Here is a 27,861-nt window from a genome sequence, read left to right as displayed (position 1 = left end):
TAGACTAATTCTCAGTTCCCCTATGAAGGAGCCCTGGTTCTAAATCCAAAACACATGATGTATACAAACTGTGAGTTACAGCCTGAGCGGGAACCTATTTCCAGTTACTCTATCAGAAGTTAAAGTGGTCAGTAGTTCAAGCAGATAGAACAGAGATCAGTAGCTTCATAGTGATAGAAGCACACTAGCAATTAACCCTTCACATAAGAGACTGCTGTAGACAATACAGATATGCTCCAGAGCATGCACAGGGACAAAAATGAAGAACAACAGGGAGTTTGCACATCTTGGCCTATTCCATTAAAGGTAAATACAAGACACTGCCAACTGCAACCATAGCTCTGATTTGCTACCTTAGAGAAGATGAAGCATATTCTCTGTGATACAGTTCAAAGAGTTCAGCTGCTGCCAGTTTTCACCTGATGCACAGAGAAGGGAAGGCTTCCCCCTCCTTCCTCCATCTCCTTCCCTCCCATTATACAGCACAGTGTCTCAACTAACACAGGAAAGAGCACACTGGCAAGACAATCCTCCCACTTCAGCAGAGGCAGGAAAAAAATCATCTGTGCTGGCAGAAAAAGGACGAGACAAGCCTCTGCAGAAGTCAGATCTTCACAGTTGGAATCAATGAGCACATTTCACTTCCAACCCAAGTCTGCTAAAATAATGCAGGAGAATCCTTGTTTCTCTACCATGCTTAGTTAGGCAGGAGCGAAGAAAACATCAAACCAATCCCCTGTAAACCAACTAAGGTACACTAAAGTTCAGATATACCAGAAAAAGAACTTCATGGTAGGAACTGGGAAGAATGTAGAGACAACCAAGATGGTAAAAAAAAGAAATAATAATAAAAAGAATCAGCTTTGAGGTTTTCTTAAGTCAGATTCTGTTCAAACTACCACTTGTGGTAGCCAAATGCCTACTGTTCTGCTGGAGATTTTTGGCTCAGACACACTGTGATTGTTTAGACTCCCACATTTCTAAGGCTACTAGTGAAATTATCCTTGGTATGATAATTTCAAACTAAATAAAACCAGCTGAACAGTAACTGATTCCTCGTGGCACACCATCTCCTTTTGCTTCAAGAGCTCAACATGCCCTGCTGCCTTGAAGTGGAACCAAACACATCTCTGTTCTTTCAGCAAAATACAACACTGCAAGAGCAAAAGCCTACATGAGGAGGCAAAGCATGGACATTAAATACAGCAAACTGTCTCTACAAGTCAGATCTTTCAGTCCATATTATGCAACATGAAGTAACCACACAATCTTCACTGTACGGACATTTGTACCTTGTGGATGCTGAATGCCCATACTCAGGCCTCATCTGTTTCAGACACCAGGATCTAGGGCAGTCTGCATAAGCATGCTCCAGTATCATACAACAGTTAGCACTGGAAGGGACCTGTGGAGATCACCTAGTCAATAGTCTGGAGAGGAGGAGGCTCAGAAGAGACCTTATTGCTCTCTACAACTACCTGAAGGGAGGTTGTAGCCAGGTGGGGGCTGGTCTCTTCTCCCAGGTGGCCAGCACCAGAACAAGAAGACAGTCTCAAGCTGCACCAGGGGAGGTTTAGGTTGGATGTTAGGAAGCAGTTGTTCACAGAAAGAGTGATTGGCCATTGGAATGTGCTGCCCAGGGAGGTGGTGGAGTCACCATCACTGGAGGTGTTTAGGAAGAGACTGGATGGGGTGCTTGGTGCCATGGTTTAGTTGATTAGATGGTGTTGGGCAATAGGTTGGACTCGATGATCTCGAAGGTCTTTTCCAACCTGGTTAATTCTATTCTAATTGTATTTTATTCTGTGTGCTCAAAGGAGGGTAAAATACAGGCAGCTGGTCAGAAACTATTGCCTTTCATAAATCAAACTACTTCCAAGCACCTTCTGATCCATTCTATGATTGAGAATGGTTTCTAAGATTATCAGCTCCATTGCTTGAGAGGGACTGAAGTGAGGTTGAACAGCCTACAGTTCTCTGCATCCTCCTTGTCCTTCTCCTCCACTCCTCAGGAAACTGCCCTTACTGAGGTCAGAGGAGTGGAGTTAACTTTTAAGTTGAATTAGCTTACAATGAACTGATCTGAAGTTTGGATAACAAGAATGGAAGCCCCCTAGAATCAAACTACAGTAATTAAGAACAGTATCCAAAGACAGCAATATTTTGTCAACTATTGTAGATAATGCCTTGAGATGTCCCCTACATGACCTGTGATGATTTTAAGACTAAAACACACCTCTAGCAGAATTGATATGTAAATGAGGGCCACCTTAGTACAAGGAAATGGTAACAGTATAATGAATTAGACAATTGGTGGAGCATGCATATGAATATTTATGTGCTGTAAAATCATACAACCAACCCTGTATAAGCTGTTGTTCTTACTGTCAGCTCCCTCAGTACTTTTGGGTGCATCCCATCAAGTCCTCTGAACTTCTTTATACTCATTTTGTGTATATGTTACTAATCTGATCCTTCTCCACAGAGGATAAGTTTTCCTTATTCCAGGCTTTCCCAGGCATCTCAGGGACCTGGGATTCCTGAAGGCAAGTCTTAAGAGCCAAGCAAAGGCAAGACTCTGTATCTTGGTCTTTTCCATGTCCTTTGCTACTAGGTTTCCTGCCTCCATTCAGTGTATTTTCTTGTCTTTGCTCCCAACATCCCTGTGTAAGCTTTTGCTTTTCATGAGATTCAACTCCACATAGACTATGGCTTTCATAACCCAACTCCTACACACTTAAGACAGTGTCAGCTGGCTCTGCTTCCACCTTTCACACACTTCTGTGTTTCAATTTAGTCAGAAGCTTCTTGTCCATTGATATAGGCTTTCAGCTACTTCTGTTTCATTCCCTGTGTGAGAGAATGAACCATTCTTGAGATTGCACTAACCAGTCAGATATGATTAGAGAAAGTGCCTGCATGTCAGAGGGGAATTCATAGGGAAACATTCATAAGGGAAGAAAGCCTCAATTACTTTAAATTTGTTCTACACCGATTTTCTTCTGTCTCAAGGATCTTTCTTGCCTAGCTTTAATGAGCAAAGGGATTACATGCTTACCAAGAAAAAAAATGAGAGAACATAATGTTCCTGTAACTCTCATCTGACTCCAGAAGCCTAAAATACAAGCAAATAAAAAACAAAGTATCAAATATAACAAGTCTTGATACTGCATTTCTTCTGACAAACCCACTCAGACAACAATGTGCTTTAAATGGACTGGGAAGAGCTGAGGGCTGGAAAGAATTCCTGTCCCTGAACAAAAAGGTGCCTGTCTAGACAGCTGGAACTCTGCCTGCACTTTTATTTTTGCAAAAGCAATTAAAGCTGTCCACTTTGGAAGCAGATTCAGGTTTCAGGCTCTGCAGTTTACAAGCAACAGTCCAACACATTAGAAATTACTCTTTTCATAATCTCTGCAATTCACCATTGAAACCACTCCTTAATGGAAACTGAATCTAATTTTGCCACAGAAAGGGAATGATGCACAGATGTCTCCCCAGCTGTAATCAACTTTGAACAGACAGAGCACATCGAGCAGACCAGGAGTTCTCACACAGAATAAATCATAATCTTAGGTTCATGCTGACTGAGCTCTTAAAAAAAGGTTTTCTTGCAGGAGGAAAACCAAAGAGCAAAACTGAACTCAAGTACCCCATGACAATTTTAGGCTATGGTTTAAGCAGACTCAGCCTGGTCCTGCAGTAGGTGTGGTCATTAGCAGCTGGGACACGAGATGCACACCTTTCGTGTGTCTTTGGATGTTCCTTCTTCCAAACTGAGTCCAAGTTCTGACAGGATCATGATGGGAAGCAAAGTGAAGCACACGTGGGAGCTCAGCAGTCACTTCAGAAGTGCATCCCAGTCTGAACTAAAACTTCTACCATAGGCCTGCATTTGGAAGCCTCTGAAAGTTCCTTTGATTGGGAAAGACAAGCCACACTCCAGCAGTTCAGCTTAACAGGGCAGGTGCCAGGCAACTGGAGGCTTGCAAGCATGACACCCATCTACAGAAAAGGCTGAAAGGATGATCCGGGGAACTCCAGGCCTGCCTTCCTGACCTAGGAACCAGGGAAGATTACAGAGCAGTTCATCTTGAGGGTGCTCACATGGCAAGTGCAGGGTAACAGTGGGATCAGGCATGGTTTGTGAAAGGCAGCTCCTGCTTGCACCAACCTCATCTCCTCCTATGACCAGGTGACCTACCAAGTAGATGAGGAAAAGGCTGTGGACGTTGTCTGCCTGGACTTTGGTAAAGCCTTTGACACCATCCCCACAGAATTCTCCTTGAGAGCCTTGTGACCTATGGCATAACCAGGTGGACTCTGCTAAACAGCTAGGCCCAAAGAGTTGTGATAAAGAGAGTTAAATCCAGCTGGTGGCCTGTCACTAGCAGTGTCCCCCACAGCTCAGTACTGGGACCAGTTGTTTCATATCATTATTAATGATTTGGATAAAAGGATTGAGGTCATCATCAGCGAGTTTGCAGATGGCATTAAACTGAGTGGGAATGCTGATCTGCTCCAGGGTAGGAAGGCCCTGCAGAGAGCATCTGTACAGGTTAAATCCATGGGCTCAGGTCAACAGAATGAGGTTTAAAACCAAGTGCTGGGTCCTGCACTTTGGTCACAACCCCAAGCAACACTACAGGCTTGGGGAAGAGTGGCTAGAAAATTGTCTGGTAGAAAAGGGTCTGGGTGTGCTGGTGGATGGCCAGCTGAACATGAGCCAGCAGTGTGCCCAGGTGGCCAAGAAGGCTATCAGCATTCTGGCCTGTATCAAGGACAGTGTGCCCAGCAGTAGGGAAGTGATTGTGCCCCTGTCCTTGGCCCTCGTGAGGCCACAGCTCAAGTGCTGTGTATAGGAAAGACACTGAGGTCCTGGAGCATATCCAGAGAAGAGCAACGATGGTGATGAGGGGTTTGGAAGGCATCACATACAAGGAGTGGCTGGGAGGGATCTTTAAAGGTCGTCTAGTCTAACCCCCATGCAGTGAGCAGGGACATCTTTAACTAGATCAGGTTGCTCAGAGCTCCATCCAACATGATCTTGAATGTTTCCAGGGATGGGGCTTCTACTACTCCTCAGGGCAACCTGTGCCAGTGTTTCAACTCCTTTGTAAAAAACCGCCTTTTTTACAACTAGTTTAAATCTACCTTCTTTTACTTTAAAGCCACCACCCCTTGTGTCTTATTGCAACAAGCCCTACTAAAAATTAAGTGCCTGTGACCGTTTTAGGCTGTGCCTTCAAGAAAGAGACAGTTGCTGGGACACACTGGCCGAATATTTTGAAAACAAAGATAAGTCTAAAAGAATTTCATTGGTAGATTGGTAGAATTCAACTTCAAGTTTTAGTTCAGTTGGAATCTGTCTCAGTTCCAGCCTGTTCTGTCTTTTCAGCCTCTCTTTCTCTGAGCAACTAGCCAGAACTGACCTCGAATAACAGATAAGAAAACTAATCCTTGCATGTGCCTTTGAGCCTAGCAGATTTTCCTCCTTAATAACTACCTTTTCCCTCTCTAACCCCTTTTTGGGAAAAAAAGGGAGGTAGGGGGAGAGAGGGGGTACAGAGAGGGGAACCTCTACAACTACCTGAAAGGTGGTTGTAGCCGGGAAGGGGTTGGCCTCTTCTCCCAGGCAACCAGCACCAGAACAAAGGGACACAATCTCAAGCTGCGCCAGGGGAGGTTCAGACTCGAGGTGAGAAGGAAGTTCTTCACCAAGCGAGTCATTCGTTCATCATTGGAATGGGTTGCCCAGGGAGGTGGTGGAGTCACCGTCCCTGGAGGTGTTCAAGAGGAGATTGGACGTGGCACTTGGTGCCATGGTCTAGTCATGGGGTCTGTGTTGATAGGTTGGACTCGATGATCCTCGAGGTCCTTTCCAGCCTTAGTTACACTGTGATACTGTGAACACTCCTCCTCTGGAGGAGGGAGTTTTGTTCTGTATTACTTTCTTTGCTGTATATTTCTATATATATTGTGAATACTGTATATTGTGTATATATAGATCTGCATTTCATCCTGCTTGTAAATATAGCTCATATCCTTTGCTGCTCCCACTGAGTTAGCTGTGGTTTCTTTCTTTGTGGGGGAAGGGAGAACTGAACCTTCTCTCACCACCACAGTGCCGAAAGGTCACAATAAGGTCTTCCTGGAGCCACGTGCAAGAGAACCATCATGCCTAAGCCAAACAACACAGAAGTGAACTGACTAAACACAGTCCCCAGAAGAAAAACCAGTTAAGTCTACAACAAAAGCAGCAGTCTGTTATGTAAGAAAACATTTCATAGGCCTTTATTTACAAAACCTTTAAAAACAAATACCCTCTCTTATGCAAATTATTTGTTGTTTAAAAAGGACCACCCAGTTACATCATTGTAACCCAATGAAAACAAAACAAAACCAAAAACAAAACAGGTGTCTGATTTGTTGATTTTTTGTTTAAGTACAAGGTAAAACAAGAGTCGTTTGGCGAGCATCTGGAGATTCTTCTGCAGCGGAGTCCCGTGCGGAACAGGCACACAAACGCCCGCAGGTGCGTGTGGGGCATGCTCACGATGTCGCAGGTTCCATCATTCCAGGTTAGCATTTAGCTATTCAACACCAAAACGCATCCCTCCTGCACAACCGCTCTCTTCCGGACGCGTGCTAATGCCGAGTTCAGAATGTACTTTAGGGTCCTTTAAAACAATATACCTAAAATATATTGCTAGGATATGCTGAAAAATAAACTAGCATTACGCTCCTCAGGTAACTTTATTAGCTATAAGTTATGTTTTGTTGTTTTACAACAAATATCTGTAACATCTGTCTTTGCAGCAACTAGGGAAAAAAAAAAGCATGATTTCATTGTCCTTGTAATTCAATTAAATAGGGTTTGTTGCTTGTGGGTTGGTTTGTGGTTTGTTTGTTCTTTCAGATCTTTGGGTTTCCATCTTCAACTAAACTGACTTTCAGAAAAAAATCATCAAATCAAGCACATAATAAATATGACTTCATAAAAAAATCTGAGGTGCACATCACTCGAATAAAAGCTAAGAGGTTCATCAAGGGAAGCGTGCCGTTACAAAATTCCTACTATTCCAGTAGCCCTCAGCTCTAAGCTTAAGGGCAAAAAAAAATGCTAATGTCACAGCTGTTCTTTTCCTGAAGGGTGTAAAGCTGTTCTTTCAAGCTTCTCTTCCTCATCACAGAGCCGTTTTAAGGCAACAAGCTGACCAGCAGTGGACACGTGCAGGACGTGTTTGCAGGTGATTGACCGCTAGTGAAACAACAGCGGTTCCTACCATGAACAAACGGGTGGTGCAGCAAGTCAGTCACCTTCTGAGGGCTGAGACACCAAGGAAACGCAGCACGAAGCTGCTGAGCTTGGCAGGTGATTGTTTTCTAGCTGAGGGTAAAAGAAAAACAACAAACAAATCTTCAAATAAGACAGAGGATCTGAGTCAGAGTCGCTCTCTAAAGTGCAAATTTGATGGTCCACAATCTTGAATAGCTAAAACGCCTGCACACCGGAAGGAACAGACATGAGTGGGGAAGTTAGTTACAATCAGTGCCACTTAATTTAGAGAAGAGTGGGGAAAGAGACAGAACAGCCTGTATGATCTGTATAGGTAAATTCACCAGATTATGCGTTATGATTTATCTTTCCCCTTCACTCTGCCACACTGACCCTATACATGCTTCTTTACAAAGGAGGCCAAAATGTAACCCAGAAAATTGTACATATCAATATTAAGATCAAAATCTGTGATAGGAACAGTCAAGTTTAGTACATAAAAAGGCAGAAAAGAAAGTGTGCTGAGAAAGGGGGAGGGGGAAAGCCTTATTGTCCAAGGGGTTCAACCAGAGATAAAACCTATATACAAGCACGTGGAGGTCAAAAAAGATGGCCTTTCACTTCATGTCATGACTGTTTGTTGGCTTCTTCTTCATATGCGTTTCCTGTGCCATTCTGTACATAAGATGACCCCGAACCAAGGCCATATAAGTGGCCACAGTATTTGGCATCATCGATGTGATCTTCAAAGAACATCTAAAGAGTTGAAAAAGGAGACATGGTTGTCAAAGAAAAGGCTCCCTTTAAATAGAGCTACAGAAAGGCTTTCAAGTACGACATTATTTTTAGCACAAGATCTCAAACCCCAAGGTGCAAAAGATGATATCAGTCTCAACACATTAGCAAAGTGTGCTCTAGGATGTGATTCTTTAAAATAAACCTGTCATGGAATACAATTGGCCTCCCTGTGCATCCTTCCTAATGATGTGGCCAAATGTAATGTTTTGATACCTTAGTGTTATCATTCACTTTTCCCCTGCTACAACAGAGACATTTCTCCCACGGATTTCTGTGGAGTTTCTCACAGCAGGTATCTGCTTAGCATCCATACTCTACCTATTCCTTTCTCAGGGGTAGGGGGTGTCCTGATACTCTGCCTTGAAGTGGAGGTGTGTCCTGATTTGTATTAGAAAGATTTGGGGATGGGGAGAATATCTGAGCACAAAACTGGTTTAGAGAAATGCAGAAAGATGCCTTTCCAGCTAGCTCATCTGAGATGGTGACTTCATTTAATAAGGAACAGTAAAATTAAAGTAAATTCTGAACCAAGACTGCATTTACACCTCACAAGTCTTAACTGCAACCAGAACCTTTCAGTGGTAGGTGTATGAAACTCTCTAATATTCTCTTTCAGACTTTCAAGCAAATTAACCCAAAAAAATAAAGCCATGCACAAAAAAAAACCCCACACCAAAAAACACAAACCACCACCCTAAAACATTTACAGCAACCCTGGGCATCCCAGTGGTTGACATTCTGAGTCATCACCACCATTAGAAACCTACAACAGCCGTAATCAAGAAGGAGAAGGGTGGATGCAGCAATCTAAAAGCAGAAGACCACAAAAACCTAGGCCAGCTGAAAACTTCTCCCTTCAGGCTTTGCTCTTAGCAGAGCAGTCTGGACAGAAATCTCTGTACTGCAGGAACTGGAGACCTCAACTGAAAGTTCTAAAGCCCCCAGCAATACTTAAAGAAATAGAAAAACACCCAAAACAAGTTCTGTTGTTGCAGTACCATTTTTCAAGTATTTCTGATGGGAAGGAAGAGATCAGGAAATGTTTTTGGCTCCCAGATCCAGCAAGCAAGTTGTAAGTCCCTCCCAGCAATTAACAATTAACTGGCTGGAAAGCAGCCCTGAGAAGAGAGACTTGGGGGTGCTGGTGGACAAAAAGCTCAACATGAGCTCTAAGTGTGCACTTGCAGCCAATCAGATCCTGGGCTGCATCAGGAGAAGTGTGGGTTGCAGGTCAAGGGAGGTGATCCTCCCCCTCTACTCAGCTCTGGTGAGACCCCACCTGGAGTACTGCCTCCAGTTCTGGAGCCCCTATTACAAGAGGGATGTGGAGGTGCTGGAACGTGTCCAGAGAAGGGCCACAAGGATGATCAGAGGGCTGGAGCACCTCTCCTGTGAGGACAGACTGAAGGAGTTGGGGCTGTTCAGTCTGGAGAAGAGAAGGCTCCGATGTGACCTAATTGTGGCCTTCCAGTATCTGAAGGAGGCCTACAGGAAGGCTGGGGAGGGACTTCTCAGGATCTCAGGTAGTGATAGGACTAGGGGGAATGGAATGAAGCTAGAGGTGGGGAGATTCAGGCTGGATGTGAGGAGGAGGTTCTTCACCATGAGAGTGGTGAAGCCCTGGAATGGGTTGTCCAGGGAGGTGGTTGAGGCCCCGTCCCTGGAGGTGTTTAAGCCCAGGCTGGCTGAGGCTCTGGCCAGGCTGATCTAGTGTGGGGTGTCCCTGCCCATGGCAGGGGGGTTGGAACTAGATGATCCTTGTGGTCCCTTCCAACCCTGACTGATTCTATAACAATGACATTTTGCACCTCTAAAGGCATTGTAAAATGAAAATTTTTCCACTGAGGAACACATTGTTAAACAATGAGGTCTACTGAAAAGGCTTCAAAACACACATTAAATGTATTTCTCTCTGCTGACTACTGTGTCCTTATTTAGAAATGCTCAATTTGCAAGGAATCTCTGCAAGTATTAGGGGAGAAAAATAGCTTTTCTAATCAATCCATCTTTGGAGACTTAAGCAAGAGTTTTGCCCTGAAATAACCTCAGACAATCGCTCTCCCACTAAGATTTTGGTAAACACAGTCAAGAAGCTAATGTGCCATGTAACACAAACTGCATGTCATTAGTTTGATCTGTTTCCTCCAGAAAACTGAACTGAGGGCAGCATCTTAGGCCATCATGTATTTCCTCTTTCTCTTTACCTCCCTTGGATTTTGTTTCAAATTCAAGAGTGAAGGATTAACAACACCAGGCAGACAGCAGCTCGCTGCACTGGGCTGGCATCGTACCAGAAACACAATCCTCTCTATTGCAATTGCAGCCCATCACCTGCTTGACAAGTGTTAACAGTGCCAGCAGAGGCAGAACTGTTATGATCAGCAAACCAGCTTCAAGCACAGCAATTATTTTTCACCTGCTGTCTCACCAGTATTGTCAGAATCATGTGGTCATTTCCCCTGAAGGGAGGTTGCAGGCAGGTGGGGGTTGGCCTCCTCTCCCAGGCAACCAGCACCAGAACAAGAGGACACAGTCTCAAGCTGCACCAGGGGAGGTTTAGGCTGGATGTTAGGAAGAAGTTCTTCATAGAAAGAGTGATTGGTCATTGGAATGTGCTGCCCAGGGAGGTGGTGGAGTCACCATCACTGGAGGTGTTTAGGAAGAGACTGGATGGGGTGCTTGGTGCCATGGTTTAGTTGATTAGATGGTGTTGGATGATAGGTTGGACTCGAACTCAAAGGTCTCTTCCAACCTGGTCTATTCTATTCTCCTCAACACCTCAGCATACAATACTAAACTTTATGGAAAGAGGAGGTTTGCTATTGCCAGCCCTTCTGGCACAATAAATGACACCAAATTGATGGCAGAATGGCATCTGCAGACATGCTGGAATCTGCTTCCCAGAAGAGGCCTGTCCAGCATTTGTTCTGCTAATGCAAAACACACTAAGATCTTCCTGTTGTATACAGACAAATAGCAAGGAAATATAAAGCCTGTAAGACCCAATCTCCTCACTGCAAACCTTGAATTCATTGACCAATGTATAACCTTTCAGAACATTCTTCATAGAAGCGGAAAGTTATTACTTCACATACCTACAGCCTGCAAGTTTAGCTAGAACTGGCTATCCAATGGTCTTTTCACCTCACCCAGACCTGTCACAAGCAGCAGTGCACACCAGCTGAGTACTACTCTGAGCAAAAGCTCCCAAAAAATACTGGATTGAATATGGCCACCCAGAAAGGAGTCTGGCTCCAGCAGCTCAAAATTCATTGCAGAGGCCACCTGGAGAAAGGGACCCTGCAAAATAAGGTTGGGGGAGGGAAGAAACAAAAAAACCCCAAAAAATCCAAAAGCCACACACAGGCTGGACACTGGAAGCAACACTCACTCACAGACAGCATCCAAGCAGGGAATCAGTAGGGCTGGTTCCTACCCACTCTAGGGAATATATAGGCAGTCTTATTTTGGGGGTGGGATGAAAGTGATCCATGAAGTCCTTCAGAGACATCCTTAAAACATATCTTACGCTTATTCTGATACTTATCAGAACCAGCAATTCCATCTATCACAGCACCTTACTATCATGGAGATAAAATACTAGATCCACTTACTTCTCTCATTTTGAAAAAGGCCATTCCTGTGAGTAAAGAATCAGATCCTGCCTGATGCTGTGGTCCTATCCGTTCTAGCTCTAGCTGTTCAGCCACTTCTTGCAATCCACCCTGAAGGAGAAAAACAAACACTTTGGTTAATTGCTGAATAAAGTCACATCAGAAAAATACATTTGGAAAAATCTCCAACATAAATCAAACAACCTCAGGTATAGTTTTTACATTTGCAGAGAAGGTGAAGCTGTCCTTATACTGGGTAAACACACAGCCAGGGGACCAAGTTACAGCAGAACAGCTGCATTACAATTCTATGTCAGTATCAATTAAATCAGTATCTGTGACCAACAAAACTTCTACTACTCATTTATGTTCTAGCTTCTCCAGTAACCAGATGTCCCTCCTTAACAACAATTCCCTCAAGATGCTGAAAGGCTGGCAAAGCTCAATAACAAACCTGTACTCCTGTTGGAATGGGAGTTTAAGAGGTGAAAATGTTGTTCTATGAACACAGGAATTCAGAGTGCTTACAAATGAGGTACCCATATGCCTCCATGAATTAAGTATTAGGTCTGTTCCAACAGAAGCACTTTTCTTTCCACTTTTCAACAATTTAGGGTTTTCCCATTTCCCTTCACAAAAACTGAGAGTATCCTTAAATATCTAGAACACTACAGGGAATCCTGGAAATTGTTACACAGCAGTCATTTATAAGCCTGGCAGTGAAGTCAAGAAAGAACAGTGCCCACTCTGAACAGCAATAGCTCACAGAGCAACAAAGTCTGACTTAAAAATCTGATCAAGCATTATGAAAACTCCTGTGAATCTTATGACAACAGGTTTGGTCCAGGTTTTTGTTCTGTTTGAAAAGACAAAAGCTGCAGTAGTAACATTCCCAAGTAACACCCACAAAGCAATGTAAGAACATAGTACTGGTATGGCTCATTTTATTCTACCTTGAGCAGCAGGAACACAGTTTACAGAAGTTTAAGTGTGTAAGCTAAGCACTTAGGTAACACACTGTAAATTCAGAGTATGATTCAACAAAGAGCATCAAACATCTTCCAAATCATGAGGTGCATTTCTCTTCTCAATACCAAAACCTCTTCTTCAGGTGTGTGAGGGCAAAGAGTTGGAGAACTACAGCAAGTCAGTGATTCTGGTATGGAAAGGAACCTAAACCAGTCCTGCACAGCAGCTCAATTCATCACAATTTAATAGAGACTGGAAGTGACACACGTTTGGGGACAGTCAATGCATTTTAGTCACAACAGAATGTTTAGCAGTTTATTTTAGACAGTCACTGAGTACTGTAAAAGTTGACCATCACTTCATGGCTGGTAAACTTGGAGGGGGGTAGGGTAGTCCACACCCCTTCCCCTGCTGTCATTTCCAGTCTGCAGGTTAGGTGCTTAAGTTACAGGATGCAGATTTATTGTAAATGAAGCTGACATTCTTGTGCTTGAGATTTGTTTTGTGAAGGTTTTTCTTGTCTTCTAAGAAAATCACTCTTGTTTCTAAACAATGCAGGCCACACACAACTACATCTTAACAAAATGACAGGAAATACAATCCCCTCCTCTCCAAATCCACTGGGAATGCCATCTCAAGAGTGATGACTGGCAGTATCACTGTTGCCTTCCCTAGGTCACTAAAGTTGGATCAGATTTTCTGTTCTTGGTGTCACCACCAGATGCTTTTTTCTGCTTCACCAGGAGTGAGGAAGCACCCCTCTTTTAAGACTCCTGAAGCTTTCAAACATTTTTAACTCTTTGCCTCTGTGGAGAACAACTGTTTCCAAGTGGTTCTTGGCCACTTGCCAGTAGCAACTAGATGAACATTAATAGGCATACTTTTCCTGCTAACTGAAAAGGAAATCTCAACACTAACTTGATTAGCAAAAGCATTTACACAATTTATTTCCCCCACTAGTAGACTACTGCTTACAAGTGATACACTCTATTTCTCAGAAAGAAACAGGACTGTAAACCACACACAGCTTGCTATGTCAGCAAGACAAACTGACAAGACATCCATTAGGACATAGTTGTACTGCAATCAGTGGTATTTTCCTGCAAGTCCTCATTAGGAAAGCCCAGACAACCAAGTTACTTTCCATAAAAGCAGCAAGTCATTAATTGCCTCAGATGAACGATGCAGCTCATTCCAGCAGCCACCCAGATTCATGCAGTTCTTTGGCAAGCAAAGCTGTTAACAACCCCTGTATCATCCTTCTTTCACTTGCTGTCTTCCCCTTCACATACTTGGGTCCAGTTTCCATTCATTCTCCAATCTAACACAGCATCCAAATTTCATGCCTGATAGACCATGCCAATTAGTAGCCCTGCCATAAGAGGTTAGTTTCTAGTACTGCGTAGTTTTCCCCAGAAATCATGCAGTCCCTGAACATATACTGTTGCTAAGCTCTCCTCATGAGGTCATCTGAAACACCCTTCCTCCATTCCTCTTCCCAAGACACTTCCACAGCATCATCACTGCAATCACCTTTACCAGGATGCCTGCAGTCCTTTAGTGGACTGGGCAATGAAGAGGTAAGAGCATATGAAACTCATCAACTGTCATGGCTTGAGAAGAGAATGATTAATTCCAGACACGTTTATCATCTGTCAGCAAAGACTGGGCACTACAAATACAGCATCAACATGCTACTTTTGCTGAGGAGCAGTTAAGAAAATTAATGTGTGCTCCTGCCTGCTGCTATCAGTAGCCTTTAATATTAAATGTATAAAGCTTGAGGCAACAATGCTGAATATGTACTATCAAAACAAAAACAGAAAGAGAAAAACAAAGTGTTTCTAAGTAGAAAATACTCTGTCTCCAAACCCAGAATCTGTTCTGAGCCATTAGCAGGTTACTCACCTTCAGGTTTTTGCAGCTCTTCATGAGATACTTGACATCATAGATGACGGGGAAAAACAATCGCAGTATCTCAAAGAAGTCCAGCTCTTCTTCAGGTAAATTAGAGTTTGTCAGGATTTTGATTAGATAGCCAAAGTCATACCCACTGAAAATTAGTAAGGAAAACAGTAAGTAACTTAGAAGCAGCCTTCTCACTCCCAACATATTTACAACAGATTTACATAGAATTACATAGAATAAACCAGGTTGGAAGAGACCTTCAAGATCATGTCCAGCCCATCAACCAATCCAACCCACCCAAACAGCTAACCCATGGCACCAAGCACCCCATCAAGTCTCCTCCTGAACACCTTCAATGACAGCGACTCCACCACCTCCCCGGGCAGCCCATTCCAATAAGCAATCACTCTTTCTATGAAGAACTTCTTCCTAACATCCAACCTAAACCTCTCCTGGTGCAGCCTGAGACTGTGTCCTCTTGTTCTGGTACTGGTTGCCTGGGAAAAGAGACCATCATCTGCCTGTCTACAACCCCCCTTCAGGTAGTTGTAGAGAGCAATAAGGTCACCCCCGAGTCTCCTCTAAGCTCCAGGCTAAGCAACCCCAGCTCCCTCAGTCTCTCCTCATAGGGCTTGTGTTCCAAGCCCCTCACCAACTTCATTGCCCTTCTCTGGACTCGTTTCAGCAAGTCAACATCTTTCCTAAACTGAGGGGCCCAGAACTGGACACAGGACTCGAGGTGCAGCCTAACCAGTGCAGTGTACAGGGGCAGAATGACCTCCCTGCTCCTGCTGGCCACACTGTTCCTGATGCAGGCCAGGATGCCACTGGCCCTCCTGGCCACACTGCAGGCTCATGTTCAGCCTACTATCAGCCAGCACCCCCAGGTCCCTCTCCACCTGGATGCTCTCCAGCCACTCTGACCCCAGCCTGTAGCTCTGCATGGGGTTGCTGTGGCCAATGTGCAGAACCTGGCACTTGGATGTGTTCAATCTCATTTAAGACCAGGCTGGATGAGGCTCTGGCCAGTCCGTTCTAATGTGAGGTGTCCCTGCCCATGGCAGGGGGGTTGGAACTAAATGATCCTTGTGGTGTCTTCCAACCCTGACTGATACTATGATACTATGACCATCAAGACTGCATTACACAAACAGGACTTTTTGCTTATAAAAGACTAAGCCTCAGTGTAAATGGCCCCACTGCAGGCTCCAGAGAAGATATTTTAATATGCTCTGTATGAGGCCAAATGAAGATGCAAGAAGATCTACCTACAGGAGCTGCTCTAAATCTTGACACAAAGTAGTGCCGCTGGGGCTTCATTTTACCACAGATTGGTTCTTTCACACAGTCTCTCACTACAGAGAGACTTCTCCAGTTCTTGAAATCCAAAAGATTCAAGATGTGTTCCAGAGCCAACACATACATATATGGAGGGAATTTTCACACTCAGCAATGGAGAAGAGCAAATTATCTTTCATCTTTCTCAATTAAATTGGAACATGTTTGAAAAACTGAAAATTTTAATTGTTCGGAGGCAAGCACAGAGTTAAGTTGGAAGCATTTTTGTGTACATGTGTAAGCAGCAGGAGGCAGCAAGATAGTGGAGCAGCACAGGTTTGGTAGAAGAAACTGAGGTATTATAGTGTGTGCATGGTGGACAGAAGAGTTTGGCAAGACTTCTTTCTCAATACCTTGACTGAAGAAAGGACAGAGGAATGTGGCATGGCAGTAAAAGGGGAAGCTATACTGTTATACAGAGTTGAGAGGAAACAAGAGGGTTTAAAGCACAGGAAGGACACATGCCCAGTATTAAAACAGAGCCAAATGCTACAATAAAAAGCAGTGATGATGAGTTGTCCTCTTACCTAGGAAGGCAGAGGTTACAAGCCAGATTACTCATGCTCTAATCAGGAAGCTGATGCATTCTGATCCCTTGTGTAGGATTGCTCATGCACATGTGCACTGAACTAGAAGGGACACTGGGACATTCTCTTCCTTGTTTAGGTTTGCACTGAACCACACAAGTTCCTAAATTTTATCAATGTGCAATTTTAACAATGCCTGTACTACACAGATAAGAACACAGCAGGGCTGTCTCTGCTGAAGACTACACCAGTTCTGCAGCTGAACCTTAGTGTATAGCTAGAGACAATTCACATGAATGGGTGCTCACCAGAGACTCCAAACTCCCTGTTTTAAGCCCACGTTCATCCTTGGTTACATGAGGATCACTCTTAAAAATAAAGAACTTTTCAACTTGGTAATTGCTGCCCAGATCTTTCATTATGAGAGGAGAAGACAGATCAGTTAAGAACACTGTAGTACTGATCTACAGTGATTTACCATCCACAGAGACTGGGGACTTCTGATGCAGGCCTCAAGGCTTTAGCTTAAACACTCTGTGCAAAGAGGATTGCTTTTTGTACCTTCTGTATATGATTGGCTTATCTACATCATCTTTTCACTATGAATTGCTAGAGAGAGGCTAGAAAGTCTTGAACATACTGGAATGAACGGATTGTTTACTAGAAGTCCATTAATACAGGATATACAAATGGTACAGATGAAGGTCTCCTATGAGAGTTCCCAATGCTCTGAACAATGATTTCATGTTACATGCATCCTGGTGCTTTAAAACTGTGTAGGCAGCACTCCAGTCCTCACAGCAGCAGTCACTGGGCAGGGAGCAAAGGTGCAGAAGATAAAGAAGGATTTTAGCTTAGTTTTACAAAGTAAAAACCTGTAGTACATTGGGCAAACAGTAGCTAGGAAGCTTAATTTTATTAGATCACTTGTGTTGAAGAATTTGTGGGGAAGCATGTATCAGCATAAAGGCCTCTACAGAAGAGGGGAAAAAAGCCATATTATCAAAAACTGCTATTTATAAAGATGCAAAATACCACTGTTCAGGATTAAGGAGATTTAGTCCTCTAGAGATCAGAGAGCTTACTAACTCACTGAATTCCCAACGTCATTCATCCTTGTGGCTCAAACATAACAGCCATATTAAAATTTTTGAAGTGAAGAATATAGTGTTTGTGCTCCCTGTCAGAAAAAACAATCATGTACATGACTGGGGGGAACTAGGGAACAAATACTCTCAAACAGTTCAGTCTCTGTTAAGAAGAAACACTGCAAGAAAAGTCAAGATTCATTTACTGTTTGTATTCGAAGGGAGGAGGCTATCATAAATCTGAAATTGAGATTACTGCTCATTTATCTTCCCTTGTTGATTCTAGCCAATTCTTTTATTCTAGGATCACTATGCAGAAAAAAGGAACAGTATTTCTGAACAGGCAGGATCAGCTTTCCATTGCATGGCAGCACTCAGGTGTCTGTACTTGACTTCTAAGTGTGGGTTGGTTTTAGCTAGTTCCACTGAATAATGTTTCGCATCACTTAAGTTCCAGCTGCTTATACTTAGTCCCACAGTGCTTGTAATAATCACAAGCCACACTTCACTCATCACAATGCAGTATCAAGGTATTGACATAGTCTTTTTAGTATACTTTTTGGGGGTAATGCGGTCCAGTCACCCAAGCTTACACAGAGATACGAACTGTCACTCCCGGGACTACGGTATATCTAGTTCAAAAAGTTTTTCAGTGCCCACTGATGAATGCTAACAGAAGGGTAAGAAAGTCCACAGTGAGCAATTATGTAATTACCTGCTCATTAAAGAAGTATTCTCCTAATCCTCAAACAGGCAATTAGTGGATGGTTTATACCCTGAAGCACATAGGCTTCCTTTCCATAAAAAGCATTCACCATTTTGAATGCAATCATCTAAAGTTGCTTAGTGCAGCTAGACACAATCCCTGGAGCTATGCAGAAACATAAAGCACCCATTAAATGTGGGGTTTTTCCCCTCCCCTCTATGCCTTTTTTTTTGACTCCTACTGAGCAAGGACAGCTGTGGGCCACTGAACCATGGAAAAGGTCAAAAATGTGAAATGTCTGTACTACTTTTCCTTTACTATCCAGAAAGGATTTAGATTGCCAATTAACAGTGATGTCGACTCAAGCACCAACAGCCTCTGAAATAAATCCAAAACTGAGAAAGCTTTACTTCATTTTATCACTGGCTAACAGAAATGAGCCAACAGGTTAAATTTTACCAAAATCAGTTAGACACAAATGATTATTGAAATACAATGGCCTGGAACCTCCCAGCTTCCCCCAAACATCTGGATTATGAGGCATGCTTGCTCTAAGCCTCCAAAAGTAGACTGAGAAGGGGTTCACATAGGCGGACACTCAAAGCTTCAGACCAGTTGAACACCCACAAACATTACAGTATCACAGTATAACTAAGGTTGGAAGAGACCTCGAGGATCATCGAGTCCAACCTATCAACACAGACCTCATGACTAGACCATGGCACCAAGTGCCACGTCCAATCTCCTCTTGAACACCTCCAGGGACAGTGACTCCACCACCTCCCTGGGCAGCACATTCCAATGACGAACGACTCGCTCGGTGAAGAACTTCCTCCTCACCTCGAGTCTAAACCTCCCCTGGCACAGCTTGAGACTGTGTCCCCTTGTTCTGGTGCTGGTTGCCTGGGAGAACAGACCAACCCCTTCCTGGCTACAACCACCTTTCAGGTAGTTGTAGAGGGCAATGAGGTCTCCCCTGAGCCTCCTCTTCTCCATGCTAAACAATCCCAGCTCCCTCAGCCTCTCCTCATAGGGCTTGTGCTCAAGGCCTCTCCCCAGCCTTGTTGCCCTTCTCTGGACACGTTCAAGTGTTTCGATGTCCTTCTTAAACTGAGGGGCCCAGAACTGGACACAGTAATATATAACATTATAATTTGTTAAACTGCCAAGCACTCACAACTCTCTACACTGTGAAAAGAATCAGAAACCCAAGGCTTCCCCCTCCTCCCTTACTGACACAAAAGATCTGATGGTGTGGCTTATGAAGCTGTGGTGTACATGAATGGATGACAGTGCACATTTCCTCACTCATGCCTGGCAGAACTACAGGTCCAGAGAGATTTGCCAAAAGCTGAGGATGCCAAGGCAGCTACACTGAATGCGGAGATAAAAAGTACACAAACAAGACTGTTTGAGAAGCTAAGAGCGTGCTACAGAAGTTGCTCATGAAAATAAAAGATTAGGAAATTAAACAAAAGCAAAACATAACCTCCTACTCCAAGAAAGGAGTAATCCCCTTCTACCTACTCACTTAGAAAAGACTCAATTTGGAGGGTTAGTAGTAATGAAAACATTTAATGGAAACAGAAGCCATAAACAGCACAGTCAGCAGTCAAAGAACTACTGCATGCAGAGCCCACATCAAACAAATTTTCAACTGAGCTATCCCACTATTTACATTTTCACTGACAGAACATAATCACAATCAACCTAACATACATTCAGAAACAGATGTTTACTATTCTTTGTGGCACACTGTATGTGACCCATGCTCATTTATAACTCCGTGCAATATCAGCTTCCACAGAACTTAACCCACTAACTCTGAGGTTTTGTGCTCAACATGCTCTGTCAAGCACAAAAGCCTTTAAACACTGTGTTCAAGCAGAACTGCAGATAATCAGTGTTTGACAAGCATTTGCTAAATCACTGTCTTAAGAAGATTTCTGAAGACGTCTTCAGTGAAGTCCACAACAGAAACTCATTTTAGCAGTGGACTGTAATAAAGCACTGGACTGCAATAAAGCCATTCCAAAACTCCTTCATAATCTGCACTAGTAGGAACAGCACAATTGCACATAGTTTGCACCACACTAACCAGTGTATTAATCAGGAATCATACCAAATGAGTACAGTCATGCCTTAAAAAGAATTCCAGTGTAGAAAGGGCTCAGGTATTCTTTTGTTAGAATAGCTTACAGTGAGGCCTGTTATTAAGCAATACTGGAGAAACACCATTTTGTAGCTGCTTCCACAAGGCCAGGTCTGTTGATGGACATGTTCCATGCATAGCATGCCCCCTCACCCCTTCTCCTGAACCACCCCAGTTATTTTACCACAGTCAAGTGTAAATCAAGTAAGAGAACCCATAATAATGGGTTTAAGAAACTGAAATAAACTTATTCACTAATTCAGCCTTTGTTGTTGTTTTGTTACAGTTCATTACATTCTCATTTCAGTGTTTTTCCCCAAGGTGCTACCCTAGTAGCAAGATAGCAAAAATAAGATTAAGAGTCATATTGTGAGTCAGAACAGCTGCAAGGGGAAGATGTAGGCAGATCAGACAAGTGTATTCAAAGGGGATGTTTCTTTTTTGTAATCTATCTTTTCTTTCCACTCCCCCCTCCTTTAGGAAAGCCAATATAACACTTGCTTTCTACAAAGCAAGTTGAAATGATAAACTCTGAACTAGACTGCTATATACACCTTTCTACTACTGCCTACCATTCATTGCTGAAGCAATCCTTATTTTTCAGTTGGTTAATATTATCAATACTTCCTAATTCAATGTAACTTTCTCTACTCCAGCCTCCCCTCCAAGATTTAATACTTCATGATGAAGAATTCATTTTTTTCCCCTAATTTCACCTACATATTACCACCCACCAATGCAGCATGTGAGACAAACAATAAGGCTGCAAGCAAACTCCTAGTCTCAGCTGAAACATTTGTTATTCCTTTGTTGACTTGCTTAGCAGCCAGCATTTAAGATGTCAACTTGAGGGCATTACACAGCAATAAGCCTTTAAAGCCATTGTTGCTAGCAAAACCTGCAAATTATCTCTGGTGCACAGTTGACTATACAACAGCTATTTATCCTAGTTTCAGCTGGGAGAGAGTCAATTTTCTTCCTAGTAGTTGGTATAGCATTGTGGTTTGCATTTAGCATGAGAACAATGTTTTGTACACATTCCTGTTTTCAGAGTAAATGCTACTTAGCAATAACTAAGTTAAGGATTTTTCAGCTTCTCATGCTCTGCCTGCAAGGAGGTGCACAAGAAGCTGGGAGCATGGCCAGGACAGCTGACCTGAACTAGCCAAAGGGATATTCCATACCTCAGGATGTCATGCTCAGTATGTAATCTGGGGGAAATTGACCAGGAAGGGCAGATCACTGCTCAGAGACCAGCTGAGCATTGGTCACTGGGTGGTGAACAATTGCACTGAGCATCACTTGTTTTTCTTGAGTTTTATCTCTCTTTTTTCTTACCTTCCTTTTCATTATTATATAATTATTGCTATTATTTATTTCATTTTAGCTATTAAACTGTTCTTAGCTCCACACACTAATTTTACCTTTTTCTTCAGTCTCCTCCCCATCTCACTGGGAAGGGGGAGAGGACTGAATGAGCATCTGCATGGTGCTTACTCGCTGGCTGCAGTTAAACGATGATACTAGTGCAGAAGTGTCTGAAGTGTTACATTTGATTAATACCCAAAGATCTTTTTCATCTTGGAAGAGTCATAGAATTAACATTTGCATTTCTACCACTTCTTGGAAACTGAGTTCCTATCAGGGCTCTCCTTCCAAGAAGAGTGATTTTCAGATTCCCAGATTATTAGATTTAAAACAAATTTATAAGTGCTTTATACAACTCTGACAATTCAGCAGTCTCTCCCAGGAGACAAATAATATTCACTAAAGAATTGCTTAGGAATAGAATTGCTTTGCTTTTAACAGGATTACTATTGGCACTTGCACATGTGATATTAGAAGATACAATGCCACCTGGTGGCTTACAAGTTTCATGTTTTACAGGTTTGCACTTCACTGGTTACACTGTGAACACCAAAAATAGAACACTACCAGCTTGTACAGCTTCTAATACTGAGTGGTGCTACAGGTATTACAGCAGAAATACTTTCTAAGTCTTACCAACCAGGGCAGGTGCAATACATACACCATCAGATGTGTACCACTCAAACATGAGGGATGAAATGCAAGACTGAAAACTCAAAACACTTAACATGCTGAGTTTACCTGTGAAAGGAAAGCCACTTGACGCCTTCACACAGTACAACTCCTGATGTCATAAGCAGCTCTGCAAAGTACTGTGTCTCAATTCCTTCTTCTTCATGCTTTTTAAACTGGATACCAGATGTTGTCAACAGTTCAATAGAGTCCTGGGCATACATATCTTCTCTAAAAACACAGAAAGGAAAGGCAAATTGTCAAAAACCACAGGCCTCAGCCATTATAAGCCTGGTAACTTTTTTTTTTGGCTATGCATTCCACAAACTTTGCTCTGTGTTAATTACAAAATCAGCCACCTTTCATAGCTCTTGTTAACCTTCACTAGTGCTCCACCACTCCTGGTGCCTCCATTCTTGCCTCCTTCACAAAAAAAGGGAGTTCCTGCTCTTCTCCCATTTACTGGAACTCCCCTTTTGCAATCTATAGAGGAAAGTTAATGGATGAATACAGCTGTTTTGCCAAGTAATTACTTGAACTCTGACAAATTAAATGTAACAGCTGAAGCATAAACACATTACAGAACTTGAAAGAGAGCACTCCATATCACAGTGCTGCCTTAGTTCTGGGGACAGTGTTTACCACACATTTCTAGTGATTTAAGCTCACGTAAACATTACATGCTCATCAACACTTCCTTTTTGCTACAACTGAAAATCAAGTATTTGCCCCATCTAGCCAGGCTTTTAAACTCAAATAGCCTAATGTTTGTTTTTTGTAAGCAACCAACTTCAACAGCCACATTTTAGACCCAAAACTTAACAAGATGGAAAAATAATTCCCTTATGCCTTGTTTGAACTCTTCTTACCCCTGTATTTATTCCCTTTGTCACTAACACTTCTGCAAAGTTTTAAGGCTTTTGTGATTAAATTTATCTTCCCCCCCCCCCCCCTTAAAATTTAATCATCATGAAGACATAGAATGGTTAACAGGGGGGGAAAAAGAGGCAAACAGGGATCTACTTTGACAATAATGTTCGTATTAGTGTTCACAACATGCTATTCTACAAAGTCTCCAGTGTACAAGTGTCAATTAAAAAAACAAACAAACCAACCACCAAAAAGAAACAAAGGACAAAAAAACCCAGAGGACAACCAGTATATCAAACTTGACTATTAGATTCAATCACAGACTTAGATTCCTTATTCCTAATGCCATGTCGTCATTCATCAGAACATAGAGATACATTCTCAAGATGATGTCATCCCTTTTTTCCTTCCTCCCACACAGCTGTGCATTAGTTCCCCAGCTTTGAGGCATCAACTTCCCAACACCTGTCCACCTCCATGACACATTAAATAACCCATCCAAAACAAATATGCCTATTTCACAAAAAAGCTTTAATGCTGGTTTGTTGTTCTGCATTAATAATATTTATGCTCTTTAAAAGCTCACTATAAGAAGACTTGGCTGGAATGACACAGAAAAATGGCTGGATGTGAGGAGGAGGTTCTTCACCATGAGAGTGGTGAAGCCCTGGAATGGGTTGTCCAGGGAGATGGTTGAGGCCCCATCCCTGGAGATGTTTAAGACCAGACTGGATGAGGCTCTGGCCAGCCTGATCTAGTGTGGGGTGTCCCTGCCCATGGCATGGGGGTTGGAACTAGATGATCCTTGTGGTCCCTTCCAACCCTGACTGATACTATGATACTATCATACTATGAAATAACCTTCGAGGAACAGGCAACAGCTGTTTTACTTTAGGAGCACAACACTGGGCACAGAGCCACTTCCCAAAAGGAAGTTTAGAAACAGACAAAACTAATTTCTCCACCCATAAAAAAAAAAACAAACAAAACCAAATCCAATCAAGAAAAAAATTCATGTTTCATGCAACACTTAGCTAGCTTCCCTTTTTGTATAAAATCTCCTCCAAGAGCTAGTAAGAAGTTAGTTAAATGACTACCTATATCTTGCCTTACTAAACTGCCTTATTTGTGCAACATTGGACACAAATGGATGAAAAACTATTTTTTGCTTTCAGGTGCTTGATGTAAGCAGACCTTCAAAGCTCAGAAAATAAACCAAACAAGCTCTTCTTCCCAGATCACAGCCTGGAAGTTAGCAATCAGCTTCTTGTCTATCTCCCATACTTAGTGGATTTAGCTGATTTTTCTATTAAGACAATGAAAACTTCCATTCAGCGTTTACACAGCCAAGTTAAGTTTAGAGATGCTAAACTATCAAATCTGTCCTTCCTTTTCTTTCAAGGGGTGTCTTGGACAAAACTAAAAATAGCATGTCACTCCTCAGACCAAACTGATTTGAGTCAAGCAACAAGCACTGCTTGTTTAGAAAAGCAGAAAGACCAAACAAGACAATAACAAGAAAGACCAAACAAGACAATAACACTTCCTTTCTTTGTAAGGGACCTGATTACTTTGAAAACAGGTTGGGTTTTTTTTGTTTATCTGTAGAAAAAAAAAATATCTGTTCTCTGAAACTCCTTTGTAGACATCCAGGGAACAGCTTGTAACACTACTGTCAAAAGCCCCCAAGCCTTCAACGCATTTGAGAAGTTTTTGAAACACTGATACTCAACTCAGACCACACAGAATAACCTGTCAGGTCAACTATGTTTACTTCAGGAAGAAATTTATCCTTGTTGACTACCTTGCTAAAGAGATGATTACAACTCTATAGAAGTGTCTCACCCCAACTGGAAAGTTCAGGTTTACGCTTAAAGGCTTATCACTGAGAAAAATCACATTGTGAAATAAAGTTTACAGTACTATTTCAACAGACAGTAAAAACCGCCTTGCTTTTTAACCACACTTTAGACCTAATAATGCAGAACAAAAACCTCCACAGGAATCATGCTGTAAAATCAGTAACCTTTTTCAACCTGTCATAAAAGGAAATTTAAAAAGAGTGGTTTGATAGAGAAGGTTGCTTTGAAAATGCAAGAGCTGCTGCAGTATTTAAAAGCTGACACAATTTTATGTAGAGTACTGCCTGTAACTTCTTCTGAGTCTTTTAACAAGAATATTATTTAAAGAGAACAGAGCACACTTGCTGCCCTTAGCCATACTTTTTTTTTCAGTGACCTCAGTAACTTTGCATTTCTTTTCTTCACATTTGTATCTTTCTGTTTAAAAGCATGCAAAGAAACAACGTGTGACTTCTGGAACAACTAGCAAGTATTAAACTGAATTAAGGTAGAAGCAGTTGGACATGCTAAACATGAACATGGTGAGCTAACTCTTGCACTAAGCACAAATGCCTCTTTTCAAAACTTATGTGGCAACTGCTTAGCGTATTTGACCAAATTACCAACAAAGACAGACTGCATAAAACCAAGGAAAGCAAGCAGGTGTTCGGCTTATGAAAGATGTCCTCACATAGCATCTATGGTATTCCAATCACACAGACAAAAATTGTTGGAGCTTTGACAACCTATAATACCCTTTCACTAAGGCAAAACCATACACTGACAGCACAGACATTTAACACTTACGTTAAATTGAATTTAAAATTGAATTGCCAAGTTGAAGTTCCTGGAGGGTATTCTCCTTGCTCGTTCATAAACGTCAGTCCTAGTTGTATTATTTTCAGCAAGTCCACATTGCAGCGTAGTAACTGGTACTGATAGTCAGCATTGCTTCTGAATTCACCAATAGGCCTTGCAACTACTCCTGGAAATTCTGTATCCTGCAAGAACAGGATCAAAACGTCAACAAAACACTCATTAAAAAAAAATCTGCATTATTCATTTTTAATAAAATGCATTTCAAGCTTCCAACAGGTTGCCTGATGAAGAGCACAAGGTGTAAATTCAGCTTTTAAAAGGCAGTATGTTAGGATCCCAACATTTGTACGGTGTTAACATTAAGAATCCATTCTTCTTTCAACGAAAATAGATGCTCAGGTTTTATAGCTTCTGCTTAGTAACGTCAAATGAAGCCATCAGGTTTTCATGGGGTTTGTGACCATTTGCTAGATAAACACCAAAGGCTCACTTACCATAGCTACATAGTTATACTTCCGTATAACCTGACGAATTTTCTTCATCTCTTCATCCAAGTTACAAGCCCAAACTTCACAGATTCTTTGGCTATGGTCTACGGTAGCTGCTGGCATAGTGGGGGCCTTTAGAGACCATACATCAAAAGTTACACTTGACTGAGGATCAGTTTCATAGAGATGACTTTATTTTTCTTATCTGAGAGACAAGAGAAAGCAAAATATCACTGTGTAAGTTCCTACTCTTCACAATTTCTTATTCTTCTTTTATTTAAAGAAAAAAAAAAAAAAAAGCAGCAGCTTAAAGCCAGGATCAATCTTTATTCTTCAGAACTGCATAAAAACTACACAACATAACCACCAAAACCATACAAGTTTCAGTTTTGCGGGTTCAGATTATTTTCTACTACTAAAACCCTAGGACTTTGTTAGAAACTCGGACAAAGCTATGCAAAGCACACCCTAGCTCAACGGATAGGTGACATATCCGAAGCCACAAGTGTTACCTAACCTCACGGGTCAGAGGAGCACAGTTCTGTGGATCCCACAGCTGCGTGCAACACGAAACGGAGCGGCAAAGTGACTACTTGCGTTGCGCCACGTTCGGGGACACTGGATGACAAACAGCGGTCCAGGCAACCTCCACGGGCAGAGGCTTTCCAGTTCGTACGGGCCGCGCTAAACCGCGCTAAGCGGTGCGAGGGGACCGAATCGCGGTTCAACACATGCCCGGACCGAGTGCCGCTTTATGCGTACAAAACCTCAAGAACTCCTCGCGGAGTCGGCCCTGCGGGGCAGGCAGCACACCTTGATGAGGTGCAATTGTCAACGGGATGCCCCGGCTTACTCCCCGCGTTCTGGCTCAGGGCCGGGAGAAGCTCCGCTCCCAAGCGCGCCTCCGGCGGCACCCTCGCAGCCCATGAAAACACCGCCCGCCCCCAGCAGGTCGTCGCGACTGCCGGTGTGCCCGTAAGGCTTCCGCGGTGCTTCCATGGGCCCGAGAGGAGTACGGCTAGACCAAGGGGAGAGAGATACCGGACCACTCCCAGCTCCCGCCCCACGCCCGGCTCCCCACGGCTACCGCCGTACCCGCACCCCTCGCTCGCTTACTTATTCACTCACTCTCTCGGGCGAGCCGGGCCGGGCCAGGCTGGGCCGCAGCGGGTCTGCGAGGCCCCGCGGCGGCCCCCAACGCCCCAGAGCCGCCAGTCACCGCGCGAGACGCAGGAAGCGCTGCCCCCACCGCACAAAGCCATTACATCATCGCTACGCGTCACGGCCTTTCGCCCCTCACCTCTGACCGACGACGGGGGCACCAATCACTGGCCGCGCCGTCCCGCCTTTACCCCACCTCCCTCCGCTCTGCCGCGGCTCGCGTCACCGGCGCTCGGCTGTGGCGTCACCGTGTGGCGCCGTGG

At 43.1% G+C, this 27,861-nt stretch overlaps 1 protein-coding gene across 4 annotated transcripts; it reads right to left on the bottom strand.

Annotated features, from left to right (window-relative positions):
• Positions 1 to 6,267: 6,267 nt before the first annotated feature.
• Positions 6,268 to 27,861, bottom strand: CNOT7 (CCR4-NOT transcription complex subunit 7). Of its 4 annotated transcripts, none has more exons than XM_068137515.1 (7): positions 27,738 to 27,861; positions 26,444 to 26,642; positions 25,938 to 26,131; positions 22,489 to 22,650; positions 14,569 to 14,713; positions 11,692 to 11,802; positions 6,268 to 8,035 (listed from the first exon to the last, which is right to left on the bottom strand). In XM_068137515.1, exons 2-7 carry the CDS (start codon positions 26,558 to 26,560, stop codon positions 7,907 to 7,909), a joined length of 858 nt encoding a protein of 285 aa, XP_067993616.1. In that variant the 5' UTR covers positions 26,561 to 26,642; positions 27,738 to 27,861; the 3' UTR covers positions 6,268 to 7,906. The 4 variants fall into 4 exon arrangements, with proteins under 4 accessions (XP_067993616.1, XP_067993614.1, XP_067993615.1 ...); XM_068137513.1 differs by lacking the exon at positions 27,738 to 27,861 and adding an exon at positions 27,554 to 27,705; XM_068137514.1 differs by lacking the exon at positions 27,738 to 27,861 and adding an exon at positions 27,566 to 27,705.

The sequence above is a fragment of the Melanerpes formicivorus genome, unplaced genomic scaffold (assembly GCF_026170545.1).
Source record: "Melanerpes formicivorus ecotype bairdi unplaced genomic scaffold, bMelFor1.0.p_v2 SCAF_4, whole genome shotgun sequence".
Lineage (NCBI taxonomy): Eukaryota > Metazoa > Chordata > Aves > Piciformes > Picidae > Melanerpes > Melanerpes formicivorus.
The sequence above is the reverse complement of the archived record's forward strand: the minus strand, read 5'-3'. Positions and strand labels throughout refer to the sequence as shown.